Source organism: Polypterus senegalus, chromosome 12, assembly GCF_016835505.1.
Source record: "Polypterus senegalus isolate Bchr_013 chromosome 12, ASM1683550v1, whole genome shotgun sequence".
NCBI lineage: Eukaryota > Metazoa > Chordata > Cladistia > Polypteriformes > Polypteridae > Polypterus > Polypterus senegalus.
This window is the reverse complement of record NC_053165.1, coordinates 66,348,329-66,369,109: the sequence shown is the minus strand read 5'-3', so window position 1 is coordinate 66,369,109 and position 20,781 is coordinate 66,348,329. Positions and strand designations below refer to the sequence as shown.

General features: G+C 40.3%; 1 protein-coding gene across 1 annotated transcript in view; it reads left to right on the top strand.

Moving 5' to 3' along the window:
* Positions 1–20,668, top strand: part of LOC120540891 (serine/threonine-protein kinase ULK1-like) — a 99,374-nt gene extending 78,706 nt beyond the window's left edge. Inside the window, exons 19-27 of the mRNA XM_039772041.1 lie at positions 1,033–1,223; positions 2,827–2,945; positions 3,440–3,571; positions 7,293–7,480; positions 10,372–10,547; positions 11,071–11,189; positions 14,848–15,005; positions 16,757–16,892; positions 18,072–20,668. Of these exons, the coding sequence (XP_039627975.1) occupies positions 1,033–1,223; positions 2,827–2,945; positions 3,440–3,571; positions 7,293–7,480; positions 10,372–10,547; positions 11,071–11,189; positions 14,848–15,005; positions 16,757–16,892; positions 18,072–18,121 (1,269 nt within the window). The 3' untranslated portion in view covers positions 18,122–20,668. The remainder of the gene's footprint in view (positions 1–1,032; positions 1,224–2,826; positions 2,946–3,439; positions 3,572–7,292; positions 7,481–10,371; positions 10,548–11,070; positions 11,190–14,847; positions 15,006–16,756; positions 16,893–18,071) is intronic.
* Positions 20,669–20,781: the final 113 nt, after the last annotated feature.

Sequence of the window (20,781 nt, the reverse complement as noted above, 5' to 3'; positions counted from 1 at the left end):
TGTTCTACTTTAATGACAAAATAAACTACGTGATTAAAGTGGAAATGTCGAGATTGAAGTTGACATTTCGTGCTTTTTCCCCATCGTGTGCCTTTTTTTTTCTCTGTACCCTAATAACCTTTCATATGACACTCAGACAGTGGGCTACAACTCGGCTTTTCACAGCGACTTTGATATGTGACTTCTTTTTTATTTCCGGCACTGTGCGATTTTGTGAACGTGAGCTTTCAAGTTTCTCCAATACTCTATGTCACTCGATCAACTTCCTTTAGTTGATTATACCACGGTTTATTTGAACAAATAGTATGCTTTTCCTTTGCCTCCACTTGGTATTCGCTGAAATTCTTATGTTTCCCCCCATGCTTTTCCCATTGTCTTTTCACAGAAGGCTGAGCTTAAGGGCGATTTATATTGATTTGCATATTCAAAGAGGCGTAATTCTGGGAGGATTTGGGGCGTTACAAAATGCGCGTGCACGAGCGTTACTTTTCACGCTGATCGGGATTTATGTAGCGGAAGAACGTGGAAGTTGGAGTTGGACCATGGAGCATCTGGATTTTTCTGTGCGTAAGCACATTTCGGCTTTTGTGCTTATGCCATGTTATAGTGCGAGTTCTACGCACGCCGTTATACAGTACATGAGGCCCCAGGTGTTTTTGAAATTAAATGGAGTTGGCCAGAACTGAGCGTCAACTGGATGATAACATACATACAAGATCGCAAGACAAGCACATTAGTGAGTCTTCATTGTTAGTTAATATATTTTTATTATTAAATTATTTTTTTTTATTTAAATTATATTTTTCTCAAACAATTTAAAAAAAAAAAAAAACACTTTATTTTCTTCCCAGGCAACACTGGGTATTTCAGCTAGTATATATATAATTACATATTTTTTATATATATAATTATAAAAACATGTTATTTATGTATCTGTGTGTAGGTATGTATATAATATTTAAATCTTTAAAATCTATGAATATGTGTTTTCCTGCCATTTCTAACATGGATTTGTTCTGATTGTCATCACAGGCTATGCCTCCTTTCGAGTTTTCCAAACCACCGAGCTCACAAAACCTGATTGCTTTCCTAACACAAAAAGGTCTTGTGCTGACACCGACTCGGAACAGGACCGTACCAGATCTGAAGAACATGAGTCAGCTTCACTGCCAGCATCCTGGCCTCGGCACAAGGCCTGCAGAAGAAGGCAAAGCTTTTGGCAGGTAAAGGAAGCGTGATGTTCCTTTCAGACATGCATTTCCTCTCCTTTTTACCTGGCTGCATGGTGGATATTGATGAGCACAGTGCTGAGAAGGGTTTTTTAAATCCGTGTTTTCAAAACTTGCCTAGTCAGATAACTTTGAATCGAGAGGTGCAGATTAATTTAATTAGTGAGAGCAGTTTCTGAACAAAGTTTTTTTTATTTTTTTTGATAAAAATATATATATGCCGGCTGTCTTCAGTATCTTAGAATGTATTGGAATGTTTTGGCCAATTCTGAATATAATTGTTTGAAAGGAGGATGAAATTGTCTAAGATTCTTCCTCCTTTGACTGTCAGCATACACTGTGGCCTGTCATATTGGGCATGGCTTGGTACTGCTTAGCTTACAGCTGTCAAGAGCTAAAGGCCCATACTTGGGAGTTGGGGAGGAAATAAATGATGTAGAACTTAAACCTTCATCCTTAAAATAGAATCAAGCCCAGGAAAATAAACCTTGAAAACAGGAGCAATCCTGATTGGTACAGCCATTTATAAATGATGCCCACAAGAAGGCGTTTGCTAACCAGCTTAGCTGAGTAGGCTTACTAGTGTTTTTTTTTTTAATTTGGGCATGCGGACAGGATGATACTAAGCACAAACCTCTGCCCTCGATTCTTCAAGAGACTTAATATTAGTAAGTATGCTTTGCTCACGGTTACTCTTGTCATTTTAGCAAAGTCATGCTGACTACTGAGCTATTTACATCCGTCCATCCATCCATTTTCCAACCCGCTGAATCCGAACACAGGGTCACGGGGGTCTGCTGGAGCCAATCCCAGCCAACACAGGGCTCAAGGCAGGAACCAATCCCAAGCAAGGTGCCAAACCACCGCAGGACACACACAAACACACCCACACACCAAGCACACACTAGGCCAATTTAGAATCGCCAATCCACCTAACCCGCATGTGTTTGGAGTGTGGGAGGAAACCCACACAGACACGGGGAGAACATGCGAACTCCATGCAGGGAGGACCCGGGAAGCGAACCCAGCTCTCCTAACTGCGAGGCAGCAGCACTACCACTGTGCCACTGTGGTGCCCAGCTATTTACATGTTGCCCTTAATCCCGTATGTTCTTGGTCTTCTGGACATCAGAGTTGTGTTGTCAGGACAGGATGTGTTGGTCGCACTTGTTTGTTTAATGCATTGCACTGGTACTTATAATTTTTTGCTTTATTTATCATTTTACATGTGTTAGATGTGTGTAATTGACTAGAACTTTATCTTAGCACCTTGCTGTTTAACTATTTCCCATAAAGCATTTCATTTTAGAAAGGCAGCCTCCTTTGTCCTTATTAAGTTGTAAAAGCATAAGGGTTTTGAATACAAAATGATAAGAACGTATCATTCACTGTGTTATCTTATCGTTATGTTTCAAATACCGTGTTTAGTTAGTATTTTGATATTCTTTTTTGTTCTTTTTTCTCGGAAGATGATTAAAGTGTAGCAAACAGAAAAAGAAAACTGATGTCATACTGTTTATCAAGACCACCTAAAATTTTGATTATGTGAGGTGTTTTTAAAAAAAAAAAAAATCACCCTTGCATTTTTCTTTTTTAGATCTCTTAGTGCTGGAAGACTTTCCGAAATGTTGTTAAAAGCAGCTTTTGGTGGTGGTCACATCATTGATGGTGGCAGCAATGAAAGTCTGAACACAGAGAGAGCCATGGACACAACAGGTACAGTCCTGGATTGTTCTATTCATCCTCCTTTTTGTTTGGCATACTTGTGGGCATGCAGCCTTCACAATACCTCAAAGTTATTGAGGCTTTGGTGGTATCCATTGTAAAGTGAAATACTGTCAAAAACAACATGTTGGAAGGCAATGTTGAATTTATCATTTTCTGTAAATTTCTGTGGGTGCGTAACAGCATGAGGTCAATGCTGTTAGGAGCATTGCAGGATATTAAGAAGGCATAACTAGGCCTCCTGCCATCTATAAGCACAAAGACGTTTAAGAATGTTGACTCCCATTTCCATATTTTTGGTGTAAATGTCATTGCTAAGGATTTTTTATTAAATATCTTATTTAATAGACTAATAAAGAGAAATTGCGCTCAGTGAAGCCATGTTTTTATGATAAAAAATGTGTCCTTTGACTTGAGTTTTCGTCAAGCCGATTAGTAATGTCAATTTGACTACTACACTGACTAGCTGCTCTCTTTTCTTGCAGCACCATCTGCTAGCCAGCCATATGGAGCAATGGTTGTGGGTTCTGGAAGCCCGACTCCTGTGGTTTTTACTGTCGGATCTCCACCCAGTGGTAGCACACCACCACAAAGTCTTCGGACCAGAATGTTCTCAGGTAACCTTTTATTGAATATCTCTGCCTAACCTTTTTATCCCTGTGGTGAATATCAGCCGCTGGTTTACATGTCGTATACCATCAACCGATATTCTTGAACAGTTCACTTCATAACATAACTTGTTGACTCACTTATTCTGGCTTCTGCTAGACAGTTGTACCGGAAAATAAGCCAAAACCATTACTTCAAAAAATGACTTGTCTCTTAAAGAATTGCGCCACCTGCTTGAATTCCTCCACTTTGGGCCAAATTATAATTGGGCAGAAACTGAAAGTTTAGATTTATACACCATGACTCCTTCATACTTGTCTCTCAAACACTCAATTAGGATGAGACCATAAGGGTGGTATCGCTAGCCAACAGCAAATACGCCATTCTCATTACTTGAAGCCCCAGCTGCCTATTGATATGTGGCCCAATAAAATGAGAAACAGAAGGACATCAAACAGTCATCTTTGCAAGTGTTAAATACCTGCCTTTACCCACAGAGAAGCTTTCATTTTTTTGTTATTTTAATTAGTCTTAGGCTGACTTTTGTCAGGACGCGAGGAGATTACTGGATCGTTCACCCTGCTTAGCACCAGGCAGGCAAACTAACCTTCTCTGAGGTGGGCTGGCACTCTGCCCAGGGTTTATTTCCTGCCTTGTGCCCTGTGTTGGCTCCAGCAGACCCCCGTGACCCTGTAGTTAGGATATAGCGGGTTGGATAACGGATGGATAATTAGTCTTAGGCTACACTTTGGAGACAAAGCCAATAATTGAAGAGACTTGTAAACGCTTTTTTAGAATAATTTTACTAACTTTTCTGTGTGGCCCATAGACTTGGATGAAGAAAAGGAAATCACACTTCTTTTCATAAACGAAATAGGATAATTGCCTGTAATTAAGCACGGGACACTAGACAAAAGACAAATCACGTCAAAGCTAAACCTAGAACACCAAATTAGCTATTTTTTCTTTGTCTGCCAGGTTTGCATGAGGTAAATTGCTGTTGTCATTGTAGCTTTAGTGCACAATTTTGAGTGACAAACTAACAAAACATCAGCTCGTGACACAAAATCTATAGCTTTTATGCTTTATAAGCTGGTAGTCAATTGGCCAATTTTATTACTGATCCGTTTTACAGTTTAACAGTTTACAACGAGTGTGGTTTGACCTTGTGCACAGGTAAAGCAGTCAATAGTAGTTTAACGTTACTGAAGTCTTGAAAACAATCGTCGGTGCTCAGTGGACTGAAGCTGTCACTTTAGATCTGGTTTCCAGTGAGGAGCTCCAGTAGATGTGGTGGAAAGCACACTTCCATCTGAATCTCGTGCCCCCTTTGATCTCGGTGTAAAACATTTATTGAATTGTTTGTTTCAATTCCTTCACTTTACTTTACCTCTCTGATAGATCCTGTGATCTGTTGCTGTTTAGAGCAAGCGGCACACATCCTTTGGCATACAGACAGACTGCTTTCTGTAATTCGTGAATGTGGCCCCTGCTCTTAACTGAACCCTGTACATTCTGACAACCAGTCAGAGGTCTCATCTCCAGGTGCCCTCAACACGGGCGTATCCATCAGAGGTGGTGGGAAGTCCATTGGTGTTGAGGCTGTTTTTAGTTCTGGATGTGCCCTCAATATTCTCGGGAAGATCAGACCTTGTTCCCATCCCTCGGGTTCCCAGACATTGCCATGTGAATATTGTCTTGACTGGAAAGTCCTTATCAGATGAAATTCAGAAGGTTTTTTTTTTTTTCTTTTTCATCTTTAATTTTGCCATTTTTATTTGTTTACTGTACTTGAGCAAGGAAGGCTTTTAGACGAAGGAAAGGATAAAATGCTCTTAATTAAAAGGAAATGGAAAAGACTGACATGTTTACAAGGCTGAACAGGGCTCGTTAGGTAATTCTGCTATTAATTATGTATGTAATGGGAGGCTGTAGTTAATTTCTGTGTAAACACCAGGTCGAGTGAGCTGTGTAGTATTAACCCTTTGTTCCCAGTATAATAAAAGAGAAAAGTACATTTTGCATGATTCAGTGTTCAGACAGTAAGCTGTCACACTGCTAGGCAAACAAATCAGCATGTCTCCTGGGCAGCTACATCTCTGAAAATCGAGACCGAGCGATGACCCCCTCCAACTCTGTAGACGTTTGCTAGGCACATATTCTCACGGTACTTTTCCTGTGCAAGTTTTTATTGTATTTCTTCTGTCACTAAAGTTTTATTTAGTGTAGGATTTTAAAATGTTTAGTCATTGACCTTTACAAATTCCCATCATTTATTTAAAGCATTCATCTCCTTCACTAGACAGAACAAGTTATTTTCATCCTAAATAATATATGCATTTGCCATCTTTCAAGATCTATGAAATTTTATTTTAGCATGACAAATGGTGTATTAGGACACCATTGATTGATTCTACTAAGCAGTTTGAATGAGTTAAAGAACCAATATCTGCAGATTGTTCACTAGCTTCATATTGATTGTCGCTATTGTTAAAAGCACTTTGACAAAATGAGGGGTTTTGGGTCAGTGATGTATTTTGTGAAGGGTGTTATTTAGGAACTACAAAAGCCTGCAGTGGTTATTGGGATACTTAAAATTTTTTCACAATGTTAAATACGAGGGGGATTCAAGCTAAAGTTAGAAAATGGAATGAACCTTAAAAAAACTTGGTAATGTCATTCCTCAGCGTAGTCTCCTCCCTGCTGAATGAATTTGCACCACCTGCCTTTAAGTGCCAGCAGACTAAAAGGTTTTGTCTCATCCTCACAACCACTCGTTTACCACTTTCTTCATGTCGTCATCTGTCTTGAATCAACAACCACCCAGATGTTTTTTTAGTGGTCCAAAAATGGTCGAAATCACACGTTGCCCAATCTGGCAAGTAAGGAGGATGTGGCAATACCTTAAACTTTAGTTTCTCCAGACAAGCCTTGGTGTTCTTAACAATGTGTGGGTAGGTGCCGCCACCACCTGGATTGAATAGCAGGCTTCATATTGGTCTCCAGCAAGTCACAGTAACTTGTACTAGTCACTGTAGTGCCCCTTGGCTTGTAGTGTTTAACAGTAACTCGGGTGAATAAACTCGTGCTACCTACCTGCCTTTAAGTGCCAGCAGTCTAAAAGGTTTTGTCTCGTCCTCGCAGCCACTCGTGCACTGCTTTCTTCACGGCGTCATCTGTCTTGAATCAATGACCACCGAGATGTTTTTTTAGCAGTCCAAAAAGGTGGAAATCACACGTTGCCCAATCTGGTGAATAAGGAGTATGTGGCGATACCTCAAACTTCACTTTCTCCAGACAGGCCTTGGCGTCCTTATCACTGGGCCAGCTGGCACTGCCACCTGGATTGAATAGCAGGCTTCACATTGGTCTCCAGCAAGTCCCACTAACTTGCACTAGTGACTGTAGTGCCCCTCGGCATGTAGTGTTCAACAATGACTCAGGTGCACAAGTGGTTGGCGAGGACAAGACAAAACCTTTTTAGTCTGCTGAATCCATGTACCTCCAGGCATGTGGCGCAAGTGCATGAGAAGTGCGGAGACTCCATTGAGAAATGACATTTTCAGTTTTGTTAAGGTTTGTTCCATTTTCTTACTTTAGCTTGACTCCCCCTCATATTTAAAGAGTCAACTTTAAACTGAAAGTCACTGGGCACATCAAGAGTAAAAGCTTTGTATGCATACACTTCTCTCATTCTTTTGTGTTATTTACCACTGTATTCCCTTGCAGCTGGATCTTCTAGCTCAGTGAGTTCTGGAGGTTCCTTTAACAGCAGACAACTTCTGGCTGGAACATACCTGGATGGTTTTGAGGGCCCTTGTGGCATTCGTTATGGCTTTGCTGACCCAGCTTCCATTAATTTAGAAGGAATGGTCACTTTTGAAGTTCCTGAGCTGCCCGAGGAAACACTGATGGAGGTGAGAGAATGGTTGAAAATAAGCAATTACAAAATAAAATAAGCTTGCATTGAAGCAGAGAGCAACCATTATTTATTTATTTAAACACTAGTCATAAAGCATTTTACTTAGTTGTATGGAGCAGCTAGTGTTTGTTGTTTGTCTGCTTTGTTAGACACAACATCCTTGTTATAGGGAGATTGTTGGAAATGGGGAATCATGGAATCCATCAACACTCCTTAAGGAAGTTTAACAACCCTAGTGCACTTGAATGACTTAATACAGCAAAAGTAAATGGTAGTAGTCCAGCTGGTGAGGTCTAGGAAGAGTGCAAGGTGGCTGCACAGGACTGCCCATGGTGCATTTGGGGTGACAGCGGTGTGTTGCCAGGTACTACAATCCACCAAATGTAGAGCACAATACTACTGTGCCAGCTTATGTCATTTAAAAAGTGCACTATGGCACAATTACAATTACTTAGTAAATCCAGGATACTAGTGATGCAGGTGTCTTCTGCTTAGTTTTTTTGTTCTGCCTAATTTCATATTTGACAAAAATTAATTTGGCAAAAAATGAATAGAAAATGGGCACAGTGGACAGTCTCATACATCAGATCTGCAAAGATGGTGAACCTTGTGGAACCCCCCTAGTGGGGTTTGTTTATGTGAAATTAAGAATTGAAGGTCAGGTTTGTTATACAGTACAGTGTACGTAATTAAAGCCGCTTTTCCACTGCATAGTACGGCACGACACGGTTCAGTACAGCTCACCTTGGTTCGGCTCAGTTCAGCTCGGTTTGCGTTTCGACTGCAGTTTAGTACCGCTTTAGAGTGGGCGCGATTATTCACGTGTCGTTATAGTTGCGCCGCCTCTACTGCTCGCTCTTCATTTTTTTTTTAACTTGTCCCTACAGTGTTTGTAAGTCCTATGGTAGCCGTGTGCGGCCAAGAGCTGAGCGACCTCCTGGAAAATTTTTTCATTCCGCGTCGCCCCATCCAGCTCTCGCTGGATCCGCTCCTCGGCTACCAACGAGAGGAACGTCTTTACTTCCTCAACAGACCACGGAACAGCCATTTTTGGTTAAAACCAGTTCGAACCTTCGCGGGTCTGTTGTGTCTCGTGTCGCAAGTTCAGTGACGCAGTAATGAGGATTTTCTCCGGCCAATCAGTGACCAGCAGAGTTTACACGTCACATTTTGGTAAAGGTTCGGCACGCTTGGAACCTCGGCTGAGGTGGTACTAAAAAAAGGACCAGGTACCAGGTACTGTTCCCAGTGGAAAGCCCCGCAAAAGTGAGCTGTACTGAACCGTATTGTGCCGTACTATGCATTGGAAAAGCGGCTATAGTTATTCTTCTCAGAACAGTGGCACTTATATAGATCTATGTGCTTTATATATACAATCATGCACTGATTTACTGCCAGCCAAGTTAAGGTCATTCACACTTAGGCAGAAAGCATAAAACAAGAACGGCCTTATATTAATAACCCAAGCATGGTGAGAAACGTCAAGTATACCCATGGGTTTTGCTTTTCAGACTCCAGTTTGTTTTTGCTTACCCCTTCATGATTTCCCACTGCTCTCAAAGTACTGTCTATAAATGTATCTATATATTTCAGTTGTCATCCATCAAAGCATTGAGCGGTATCTGGACAATAAAGGGCATGAGTAAATATTTGCAGTTTTGTTGGTATTTCACAAATATTCAGACAGTATTCTATCTACTGACCAGTTTAATTAACCTGAGTCAACCACTTCGTGGCCTGGAACAGTTGGTGGTGATCATGCAGAAAATGAAAACATCAACTTACAATATCCTGAACACCGTCCGGTCTTTCACCGCACAAATTACTGTAGAAAGAATGATGTATCCAAGAAAGGTAATGTAGTACATCTTCAGGGGATAACATTAGACAACAAAGGAGATCTTGAGATATGCCATTCTTGTTAAAACATTAACAGTTTCCTGTTAGAATAGCTTTTGCAAAGACAATTAACAAATCTCAGAGCCAAAGATTCGAAAAAGTCATTTTATTTAATAAAGAGAAAGCAACGATATTCATTCACAGGCAGTTACACGTTGTGTTGTCACGATGAAAGTCCAAACAAAGAATCACAATTCAAAGCAATATTGATGAAAATGTAACTCAAAAAATTGTTTTTACTGAAGTTTTACAGTAAAAGTTTAAGTTTAAAAAGTACTTGCATGTTAATTTCAAAGCCAAACAGAACAAAATCGTATTACACAACGAATAACTCTTAATGCAACATGAAACATAATTTACTTTTTAAATTATTACGTTTTAATCTTTTTTAATATGGTTAATTACTTGCTATAATTTAGAATAGTTCTATTATGCTTATGTAACAATTCTCATGAAAATAACAATCTGTTTAAATTGTAAATCCGCATCCCCATACGCAAGCGGTAGAACCGCACTAACCCTAAGCCTAACCCGAATATTCTTTATCACCAAAGACACTTGTCTTCAAGTCACTATGGTAAAATAAAACTGTGCCCAAATTTAAACTTACATGGGAACTTGTTCAATCACGGGAAATTATACGTTACGTTGATGCATATGTGACAATTCCCATTAAAATAAAAATCTGGTTAAATTGTACATCCGCATCCCCATATGCGAGTGGCAGAAGTGCAAAGAGGCTAGCACGTATCGCAGGCACGGGGAGTTGGCGAGCTTATTTTCTTATTGGAACATTTTTGTGTTTTCATTAACAACTCATATTTCACCTAAATTTCTCATTTTAAATGGTTCTTGTTTTTGATAACATAAAAAACAAAGAAGTAATATCGTGATCATTTTTTATATGATGCATCCCTTTTGTGCTAAGTCAAACACATGCAACAAGGCATTGCTTAGTTTTCATTTTTTTGCTTGTTTTTTCCACAGCAAGAACACACAGAAATTCTTGGCAACTTGAGCTTTATGCTGTCCTTCGTGCAGTGTGTGATGGAGATTGCTGGTAACAAGGGCTACGTGGCTGAGACCTGCTCCACCGCAGAGGCTTTCCAATTGCAGGAGAGTGTAGTTGCTGATCAGATTAGTCTTCTGAGCCGGGAGTGGAGGTAAGTGCTGCCAGATGTCTCTTTACTGCAGTGAGCCAGAGCACCAGTACAAAGTCAATCGCTTGATTAAATACTGATTTGATTGCTTCTACTCAAAAGCTCAGAATAGGTCTAATAAATCAGGGCTTTGGTGAAAGGACATTTTATCTGTTGTTGTTAGCTGGTTTTTAAAACTTCTCATTCATGGAAACTTTACTGTATGTTTTATACAAGGGGTATATTTCTCTTTATTATAATTTAGAAAAAAAACTAACTAACTAATTATTAGTGTCATCTGCCTTTTTATTTTTTTTTTCATGTCGTATGAGTGTAGAGGTATCTCATAATACACACATTTTTCTCAAGTATTTTTAACATAATAAGTGACAGGTGATAAGACCTTTATTTTCAGTTTTCCATTAGTGAGTGTCAGTCTTGGCTGTTCATTCATAAACATCATTATCATCCTCATCATCATAAACATTTGTTTGCCTCTGATTGTCGTTTTCTCTAACAGGCAGTTTTGTCTCTTCTGCTTTTACAGCTACGCCGAACAGCTAGTTTTATATATGAAGACAGCTGAGCTGTTGTCGGCCTCCTTACACACTGCTATGGAGCAAATTAAGCAAGGTCGGCTGTGCCCCTCGACAGCTGTCAAGCAAGGTGAGCAGATAAAAATTGAGAGTGAGTTTTGCAAAATCTAATTTGTTTTCCAAAATTGTTTTATGCAGTGCGATTCAAAAATATTTTGCAAGAACTGATCCCTTATCTATTTTTCAACTCGCCTGTCCAGCTGTGGGTTTATGAGAAGTCACTTGACGCTTTCCAACCACAAGAACTTTGTTTTCAGGAACCAGTAAGCTCCCGTATGATGTAGACCCTGGGCCACTTGTGGTCCCTGACCCTGTTTTGTATTCCCACCACACAACAGGAACTGTAACCTTTATGCAGAATATGTGACATGGGAAAGTCAAGTGTTTGTGAGTTCACGTTGGACCCCCAACCCACATGGCATCGATGCAGCGCACCAGGAAGATGGGTAAGAAGAGTGAGGCGGTGTGAAGTGCAGCGTGATTTGAGTTTCATGGAGGACCAAATTCCAACCCCCCACCTTCCTTGTTGGATAGTGATTGCAACTTCCGGGGGAGATTATTACTTCAATTTGGTACATGCACTGTGCACTAGGGAGGCAAAGGCTGCTATGAAGAGTGATTCGATGATGCAAAGTTCAGCGCTCCATTTTCACTGATAACTCTGCAAAGTCCAAACTTGTAACAGATTTGTAAGATGACACCAGTGATTGTGGTCAACCAATTAGCACAATTCATTGCCTAAGGCCAGCCTACGATATTTCATGGTTGAATAAAAAGTTTATAACCTGGAGCGGAAAAAGTACCAGGAACTCCAAATGCCCCACTGTCCGTGCAGCAGGAATGCTTCAGAGGTTTCTGTGTTTCTAAAAGTTTCTGAATCCTGGAAAAGTTCCTGCAGTGGTAAAGCACTGAATGTCTATCCCAGCAGCACTAGACTCAAGTCTGGGACCATGTTGTGGTCTAAACACACTGAAGCATGGAACATTTAGCTTAATGCACATGTCTTTGGTAAGTCTGTGGAGTTGTGAGGCAGCAGCATTAAGCACGGCACCACCAAACATCCATTGATTTTACTATTCAGAGAAACACCCATCACATTAAACATTTTTTTTTTACCACTCTTCTTTTAACTTCACCTGCTTGTTATCTGGTACAAGTCTTGTAATTGATATTTAACCTACTTCCTTTTGTCCAAATGACTTGAAATTTTGCACACTTAACTCACTTCCGATGACAATACACAAATCAATAATCAGTTTGACTAATTAATCAATTAGTCCATGTTAATTAAGAAATGAAATTTTCATATGAAGAAGAATTCAAGATTTCACCAATAGATAGCGCTAGTAACGGATAGAAATATTAAAGGAAGTACTGTATTAAAATATTGATTACAAAATTATACTAAAACAAACACAAGACTGAAAAGTTGAAAATAATATATAATTTCTATATAATACATTACCGTGGCTGTTCATTTGGCTGTCCAGGATTTTAAATCACCTGTTGCTCGCAAACCGTTTGACCTATTAACCTAAAACTTGCTACACATATACTACGTGACATCTACTATCGGCTTTCACCCCAGTGATTGACCTCCAGGGTTATTCCTCTTTTTATTTTTATTTTATTTTATTGTAGAATCAACTCTTGGCAGCGGTCAGCAGGGCGTTGTTGTGGCACGGGAGCCGTTCTCATCCCTACCACCTTTGCCACCTCTTCATATCTTAAATCATTCTTGAGGGAGATTGAAGATATAAGTGCCAGCTTAAGTAAATAATTCAAGAAAACATACTAAGTAATTGCAGCACAAACACTGACTTAATCAGTTTTAATGCCAAAAGATGCCAATGAAAGAAGAGAAGCAGCAGGCCACTAGTGTGGAGAAAAGAAAAGCTGCTCAGGAAGCAGCAGGCACATCAACCTCTGAGCAAATGAGTGATAAACAGAGAAAGAAAGAGGATGAAAACTATGAACACTCAAGTAAAGAGGATTCACTGCACATTATCGTGAAGGGCACCGTTACTGATATATATATATAATATACTTTTTAAAAACCTCACTTCTATTAAGTTAAAAAGTGTACTGAAAAGTAAAAAATAAGTCTCTCATACATCACTCATAAAATAAAAGCTTGGAAGCTTTTCATAGTAGTATTTATAATATATATGCCCTTCGTCGCACAGCATTATGATTTTTTTATAAGGGAAACAAAATTACAAAAGAAAACCCTTGGATATTGATTCAATAGGAACGGCCTACTCAGAATCACTGACCGAATCTTAATTATGTGGTGGTGTAGGAGCATTTCTGCTTGTGTCCGTTCACAGTCCATCTAGTTTTCACGACGCTATCGTTTCCTCTCACGATGTCTTCTCAACCTTTCTCCAATCTCGCAGGTTGCTTTGTGGCAATCCAAAGAGTAAGGCAATATACACAGAGCAATGGTTATAAAAGGGGGACACATAGGTATCCAGGCTCTTTAAAGCATAAATAGGGATCACTTCACTGACATGTGAGCAAGCCACGGTACAACTGTGATTCATTTTACCCACTGTCTTTCTTTCACTTATATGTTACATAGGCACGTACCTTTTATCTTCGGCAATCTAATTCTCTAACCAGGCCTCAGGAGCTAACCAGCGTAACACTGTCCCCCACCCCTTTCGTTATTCTGGCACATTTTTGACATCCGTAAGTAACAACAACGTACTAAACTGAAAGGTGGTCTACAAATGCGTGGAATTCGCGGGCAGACAAAGATCAAGATCTAAATGAAGATCTCTTTAGTTAATTTAAAGCACAACAATTTGTTTAGTTTGAATGTCTGTGTTTTGAGGTGTGACTGGCGTACTACAGTCTTCAGTAGTATAAGCCTGGAGGAGATTCTTAATGCAATGCCTATGTTTTAGCTGTCTCTCTACTGCCATCTAGTGCTGCTGCTTCTAATTCATTCGCAGACAAACAAAGATCAAGATCCAAATGAAGATTATATATAGAGATATATATATATATATATATATATATATATATATATATATATATATATATATATATATATATATATATATATATATATATATATATATTCTGTATTTATTAAGTAAGGTCCTAAAATAGTAGTAAGGTCCTGAATCATTTGCTACCCTTTAGTAAGACTTTGACTTCATTTTGAAGACTGTGTTGTTTTTTTCTTTTATTGCTGAAGTTTTCATTGTGATATCATGAAATGCTCTCATTTACTTGTGGACATCTGTAGTATACAAACTCTACGGTATGTGCAGGCTTTCATAGCACAGGCAGGCAAATGGGATCGTAAGAAGTCCGCTTTTGGTCTTCATGTGGGTAACCAAATAGGTTTATCTTTTAATCCTTCGTGTGAGTAGGCGGCATAATCGGAAAGCATTAATTCAATGGGTCATCTTCTGCCTCCTCACTGGGGCTGTTATTGACATGAGCAGTTAATAAATTAAGAAATAAATCAAAGATGCCATAAGCCCATCTCAGGGCAATGTTATCTAAAGACTATGCCTTATTTATGTTACGTATGTATTTATTAATGTTCTTAATCTGGTATAGCAAAATAAAGTACTTTGTAATCTTGTAGATTAACCCTGATAATCCCAGCCTGGTAGATGAAATGATGCTCTAGGCTTTTTCTTTATCTCATAGTGCCCAGCCGATTATTTTATTTTTATCTGACATCTCCTCCTCCTCCTCCTCCTCAGTGGTGAAGAAACTGAACGAATTGTACAAGTCAAGTGTGACCTCCTGCCGTGCCCTCAGTGCTCGGCTGCAGCGTTTCTTCTACGACAAGCAAAAGCTGATGGACAGGATCAACAGCTTTACAGCGGAGAGGCTCATCTACAGCCATACAATCCAGATGGTGTGTAATGATGATTTTGCATTTTTATACCTGTGGGGTTTGCGAGTTGTTGTCATTGATGGATCTTGTAAATAGATTCTCGGAGCCCATTTCATTTCACTTGACAATCAGATTATTGAAGAACACCACTCCTACCTAAACCTAATCAAAATACTAAATAAGAACATCGGGTGAGGTGTCATGTGAATATAAATGTTTGCTCCATCAGCCTTTACGTGCCTATTACAGTATGTCAGTTATCACAGTTAAATCCATTACTGGCAAATTCAACTTCTAATACATTCTCACACCACTGAGTCACTCGCAATATAGCAGCTCTCTGCGATCTAATTACATTTTCTGTTTAGGGCAGTAGTCGATGTCTGTGCACAGTAGTAGAAGATCCAAACATTGACAGATTAATTCTTGGCTTTTACTCACATCATTAGTTATGCTCTGTGACTTCTAAATATTGCACACCCTAGTCCGGCTATTTATTTAGATGAAATGTGAAAATATTCTGTATGCTCATGTCAAATAAAACTTGTATACCGAGTGGTGTAAATTACTTTGGGTAGAGGCGTGTGCTAAATTAATAATTATAGTTCAGTAATGGACTGCTGATTCTAACATTTTAGCTCCTGACATGATACATGGTTTTGGTTTATTTATTTCTTGAACTGATTTGCTTCTAAGTCAAGAAATGTTTTCAGTCCATTGGGTGTTGGGATCATTTGGAATTGTACTGTTGTACCTGCCTTTTTAAAGTCAATCAGTCATTTCCCAACGCACTATATCCTAACTACAGGGTCATGGGGGGTCTGTGTGAGCCAATCCCGGCCAGTACAGGGCACAAGGCAGGAACAAACCCCAGGCAGGACGCCAGCCCACCGCAGGGCACACACACCTACACGCCAAGCACACACCAGGGACAATTTAGGATTGCCAATGCACCTAACCTGCATGTCTTTGGACTGTGGGAGGAAACCCACGCAGACACGGGGAGAACATGCAAACTTCACGCAAGGAGGACCTGGGAAGCAAACCCGGGTCGCCTTACTGCGAAGCAGCAGCGCTACCACTGCGCCACCGTGCCACCTGCCTTTTTAAAGTGCCCCCCCGCAAAAACAAAGTTAGGACCACTGACAGGTAGGACAGTACCTGCACACCTTTCCTTCTATTAATTTATTTGGTATGGCTCTGCACTCCTACCAGTGCCCTGTGGATGTATTAGTGATTTGTGGGAAATAATGTCAGCCTCAGAAGAAATAAGTGGATGGTGATTAGGTTGGTGAAGCATTGTTACTTCTCTATTCAGTCCTCTAAAAGTGCTGGGGATACTCGCTGCTCTGTGAATGTATAATTCTTGCACAGTCATCCAGTAGCAGTAACCTGATGTGCAAAAATACACGTAATCAAAGATCAAATTAGATACCATGAATCAGGCAGAAATGAAAATGTTACTGATTAGAGCCAAATGCCCAGGGAGTCGACTACATAACGACTGGCTAAATTCATCTTGAAAGTCACCACCAATGACAGATGGCGATAAAGCAAGCTTCATCCAAATTTCTTTGCTTGTGCTTGCAGTCCATCTTCTAAACTTTGATAAAAAGCTTTTTATTTCTTTATAGGAGCAAGTGTCTTATCTGGAATTGTTAGCTCATCATGGATCTGTGTGTTTTTTTTTCCTGTTTCTACTATAACTTTATTCAAGGAATCGTTCTTGTTTTAATATTATATTTATCTGATTGTGGTGGGTTTTTTATCAGGTACAGTCTGCAGCCCTGGACGAGATGTTCCATCATGGAGAAGCATCCATTCAGAGGTACCATAAGGCTCTGCTGCTGATGGAAGGGCTGTCCCTCATTATCACGGAGCAGGCCGATATTGACAACATCAACAAGTGTAAGTCAAAAGCTTCCTGATAAGGAGTCTTGTCTTGTTTAGTCAGCAGAGCTTTTCCTGAGGTTTATAAACTACAGTATCGTTTCGATGAATGACTAAAACACAGCGTCTTATTGAATGCTCCAAAGTCGTATTCCTTTAAATCCTATAATCTGACAAGCACTTCTACTGTCATGAACAGAATTCGTATTTGACAAGTAGCGATTATCCATAACACAGCTGCTCTCGCTTCCTGTGCAGCGTCCAGAGCACACCGTGCGGCCCCCTGCTTTGTTAAGGCTTCATATCGTGAGGGGGCTAATTTTGCTTCTGGACCTCCCTTTATTTTTCTGCACTTTGTTCTACAAATGAGAGGATATGATACACAGAAAAAAAGAAAATGTGTATGAATGTGTTTTATTTATTTAGTATTTGGCTCTTAGGTGGAAGAAGTTGCATAACTTGTGTGTTCTTCCGTGTAAAGAATTAGTTCACAGCTCTTTTCCACTTTGCAGTATTTTTACCTTTTAATGACATTACATTTTTGGCAAATCAAAATTTTCTAAAGTAAACTTTGCAGCTGCATCAAGTATCGGTATTTCATGTAAAATCTGGATTGTCTTTTAATGTCAATTAAAAAATCGGCATTTGGAGAAGTGCAATACATGCTAAAGAAATCGCTTGCTGGATCCTTTACCTGTGAGCACCAGTGTTGCTCTTTACAGTCCTTTCTGTCTTTTTCTTAAATATAACAAAAGTGAGTTCCAGCCATTCATCCCTAATACCAGTCTGAAAGCTCACTGCTTCTGGATTATTCCTCTGATGTACTGGGTAGGAGTTAAATGTAGTGTAGTCTTTAGCAGAAACGAATGCATTGTGTGATATAAAATGCAGTACCTGAATCTATAGACCTCACAGCAGAGCAGACAATTCAAAGCTGAACAGAAACAGGTGTCCAGCAGCAGCTAAACTGCAAAGCCCCATGGGAAGCAGATAGGAAAAGGATACCTCGACTGTGTCTTTAGATCAGAAGCAGATGTGAGGTCATTCTGTAGAGGGCTTTGGAAAAGGCGTACGTGGAAGACAATCCTCTGTTACTGTTCTGCAGCTCCCTTTGGACCATGAGGCACGTAGACTCTGCCACAGTCCATCCATCGCTCTGCCACTCACTTGGTGTATTTTTTCCTTTCCTTCTTTTAGGTAAGCTTTGTATTGAACGAAGGTTGTCCACTTTGCAGCCGGAACCCTGAGGGTCCACCCTCCTGGCACCTTGCAGCACTGTGATCTGCACCTGCCGTTTTCTCACAGTTCCTGCTGTGACTGGATTGGTGTGACGCAGCCCTTCTGCTACCTGCGCCTTGTCCCGTCTGGGGTTTTGGACTGCCATTTGCAGAGTGCGGCTGACGGACTTGACTTTCGGAGCCGTGGACACCTCTTTAGAGACTTTGATTCCGCAAGGAATGAGTGGTGTGGTCCTGAACTGAAGAAATAAGTAGACACGAAGCACTTCAGGGAAATTGCTGCTTTCATGTTGATGGTAATTTACTTTCAGCCATGCCAGGAGCACTTGGAGCTTAATTCCTGTGTGAATGTATTTTAGGCAGAGAGTGGGCAAAAAATATGAAAGCAGTGTTTACTTCTGGGGACTGTTGTTTGAACACTGTGAGAAGGCAACTTTTTCGGCCAAATAGATCCTTCTAATTGCAGTAGTGCATGAGTGACTGTCATCTCATCCAAAGCACCATGTTGCTGTTTAGAAGTGGATCCCAGGCAGAAGGTTTGAAAACACGAGACAAGAGACAGATTGTGTGATGGCCTTCAGTCAGTAGCAGTTTGTCTGGCTTATCTTTTTAATTATTATTATTTGTTTGGTTTTATTTTTCTGTCTTGCTCCTTCTGTCTAAAGTTGTCCATAACCTTGAAGCACTTATTTCCATACTTTGGTGTATTTTACTGAAGTGCTCAAGGGTTATGAAATTGTGCAGGAGAGTCCAAAGAAGAGCTGAAAGTTTTTTTTTGCCAGGAACACATTCATAATTTCCACTACATGGTCTTGGTGGGTTACAAATTGACAATTCTAGTATTTAGACAAAATTAAGAAGCGCAAGACAACCTCTGTCATAATGTCCTAGGCTGCTGATGTTACTGAACAATCAGATCAGAAATGTTCAAAATGTAATGGTGACTAGATAGGATTTTATAATAAAACTGAAACCCCAGTGTAGTCCCAACGATGTCGTCCTCCTGTTGAGGGCATCTCCGTTTGCGGCACACAGTTCATTTCCTTAAAAACCAAAAGAGAAACATACTGAAGGGAGTGCCCCATTTGAACTAAGCAGAAGCTGTCCACGTTAGCCAGAGAGTGACAATTGCCTGCCTGCCCGCCCGGAAACTGGTCACAAGACGCCTTGGACTGGTGTCATTGGTTCACAATGTTGATGCACTCGTTTGATATTTTCAAGGATCTCAGATTTCCTTTGCGTATCTCGATCACTCCTCACCCGTCTGCTGTCCAGAGTGAAGAAGACAAAGAATCATGTACAGTGAAAATTGTGATCTTTTTCTATCGACAAGCAGGTTGTACTAACTTCTGACAAACTATGAAATGTAAAACGCAATGATTTGTGGTGCAATCAAATGGAGCGAGTGTGTAGGCAATGGCGGGTGTTAAGGACTTGATAGGAGAGCACTTTATCAGAACCTTTGCTCGCTATTGACAAGCTTACAGGTCACAGCTACAACCAAACTACATCCCCATCGCTCCGGGTCAGCCTGTCCGACTAGGAATACTTGGCAGTGCCTGGCCAGGGCTGCTGCTTTTTCACCCTCATCCGAGTTTTCAGTACCCCCTGCACTCTCTTGATTATTTTTTTAAAGCTTCCTGCTCGAATGAGGCACTTCATTGTGCAACTCTGTGACCGCTACACTTTAAAAAAAACATGAGAGCTTAGTGGGCTTTGGTTGATTTTGCCTTGCAAATTTGTTTCGCCGAAAACGCCACATACCAAGGGCGCTGATCATCTCTGCCAATTTATCTGAATGCTTACAAAAATTCAATGGTGGTGTGTACGAGGCTTTAAAAAGCTTTTTTTGGTCTTGATCTTTGTTTATTGCCCTTATTAACGTTAGATTTAGGAAACCTTTTTAAAGGGTTCTTACGATGGGGCCCAGAATTCAATAGCATTAACCGTGAGCGTGTTTGCCTCAGTTGGCGGAGTGGGGGCCTTATACGCTAAGGGACGATTACACCACCAACTCCGCGTGCTGCGTGCTCTACAGAAGAGGGCTCAGTTGATGATTTTGCACATGGTTAGACCAGAATCGGACCCCGTTGTTCCGCTTACAGAGGGCATAAGTGGGCGATGGAGTCACTTCTCTGGTCTTCATTCAAGTACTTTGCATTAGTCAGGCAAACTGCAAGTGCCAAGCAGTGCGGCTTTGCGACGTCTTGGGGACGTGGAGGCAGCCTGAGTCACTGAGCATGCTCTGTCCTTCGATTTTGTTGCACTACTAAAACTGTACTGTATATCAGTGTATTAATACACCGTTGGGTACGGGCACTTTGGCCAGCCTGGTTTGAGTTTGTGTCTGGGCATCTGGCCAATCAGTATGGAAAGTGTGTTTAAAGTGAAATGCGAATGTTCGAATGTTAGTAAGGTGTTTTGTTTTGGATCGCTTGACTTTTTTTTTTTTCTTCTTTTTGTGTCTGTTTTGGACAAAAATTCTAATTATATTTACTTTAGAGAGCAGAAAATGTATTCTGAGTTTATACACTGCAGAGTTAAAAAAAAAAAAAATTTAAATAATTTCAATTTCTGTCATAAATGTGTTTTACATGTATCGTATCTCCACCAGTAGTATATGTGGCCACGTAACTAGTGGTAAGGATACAGATTGGCATGTACATATA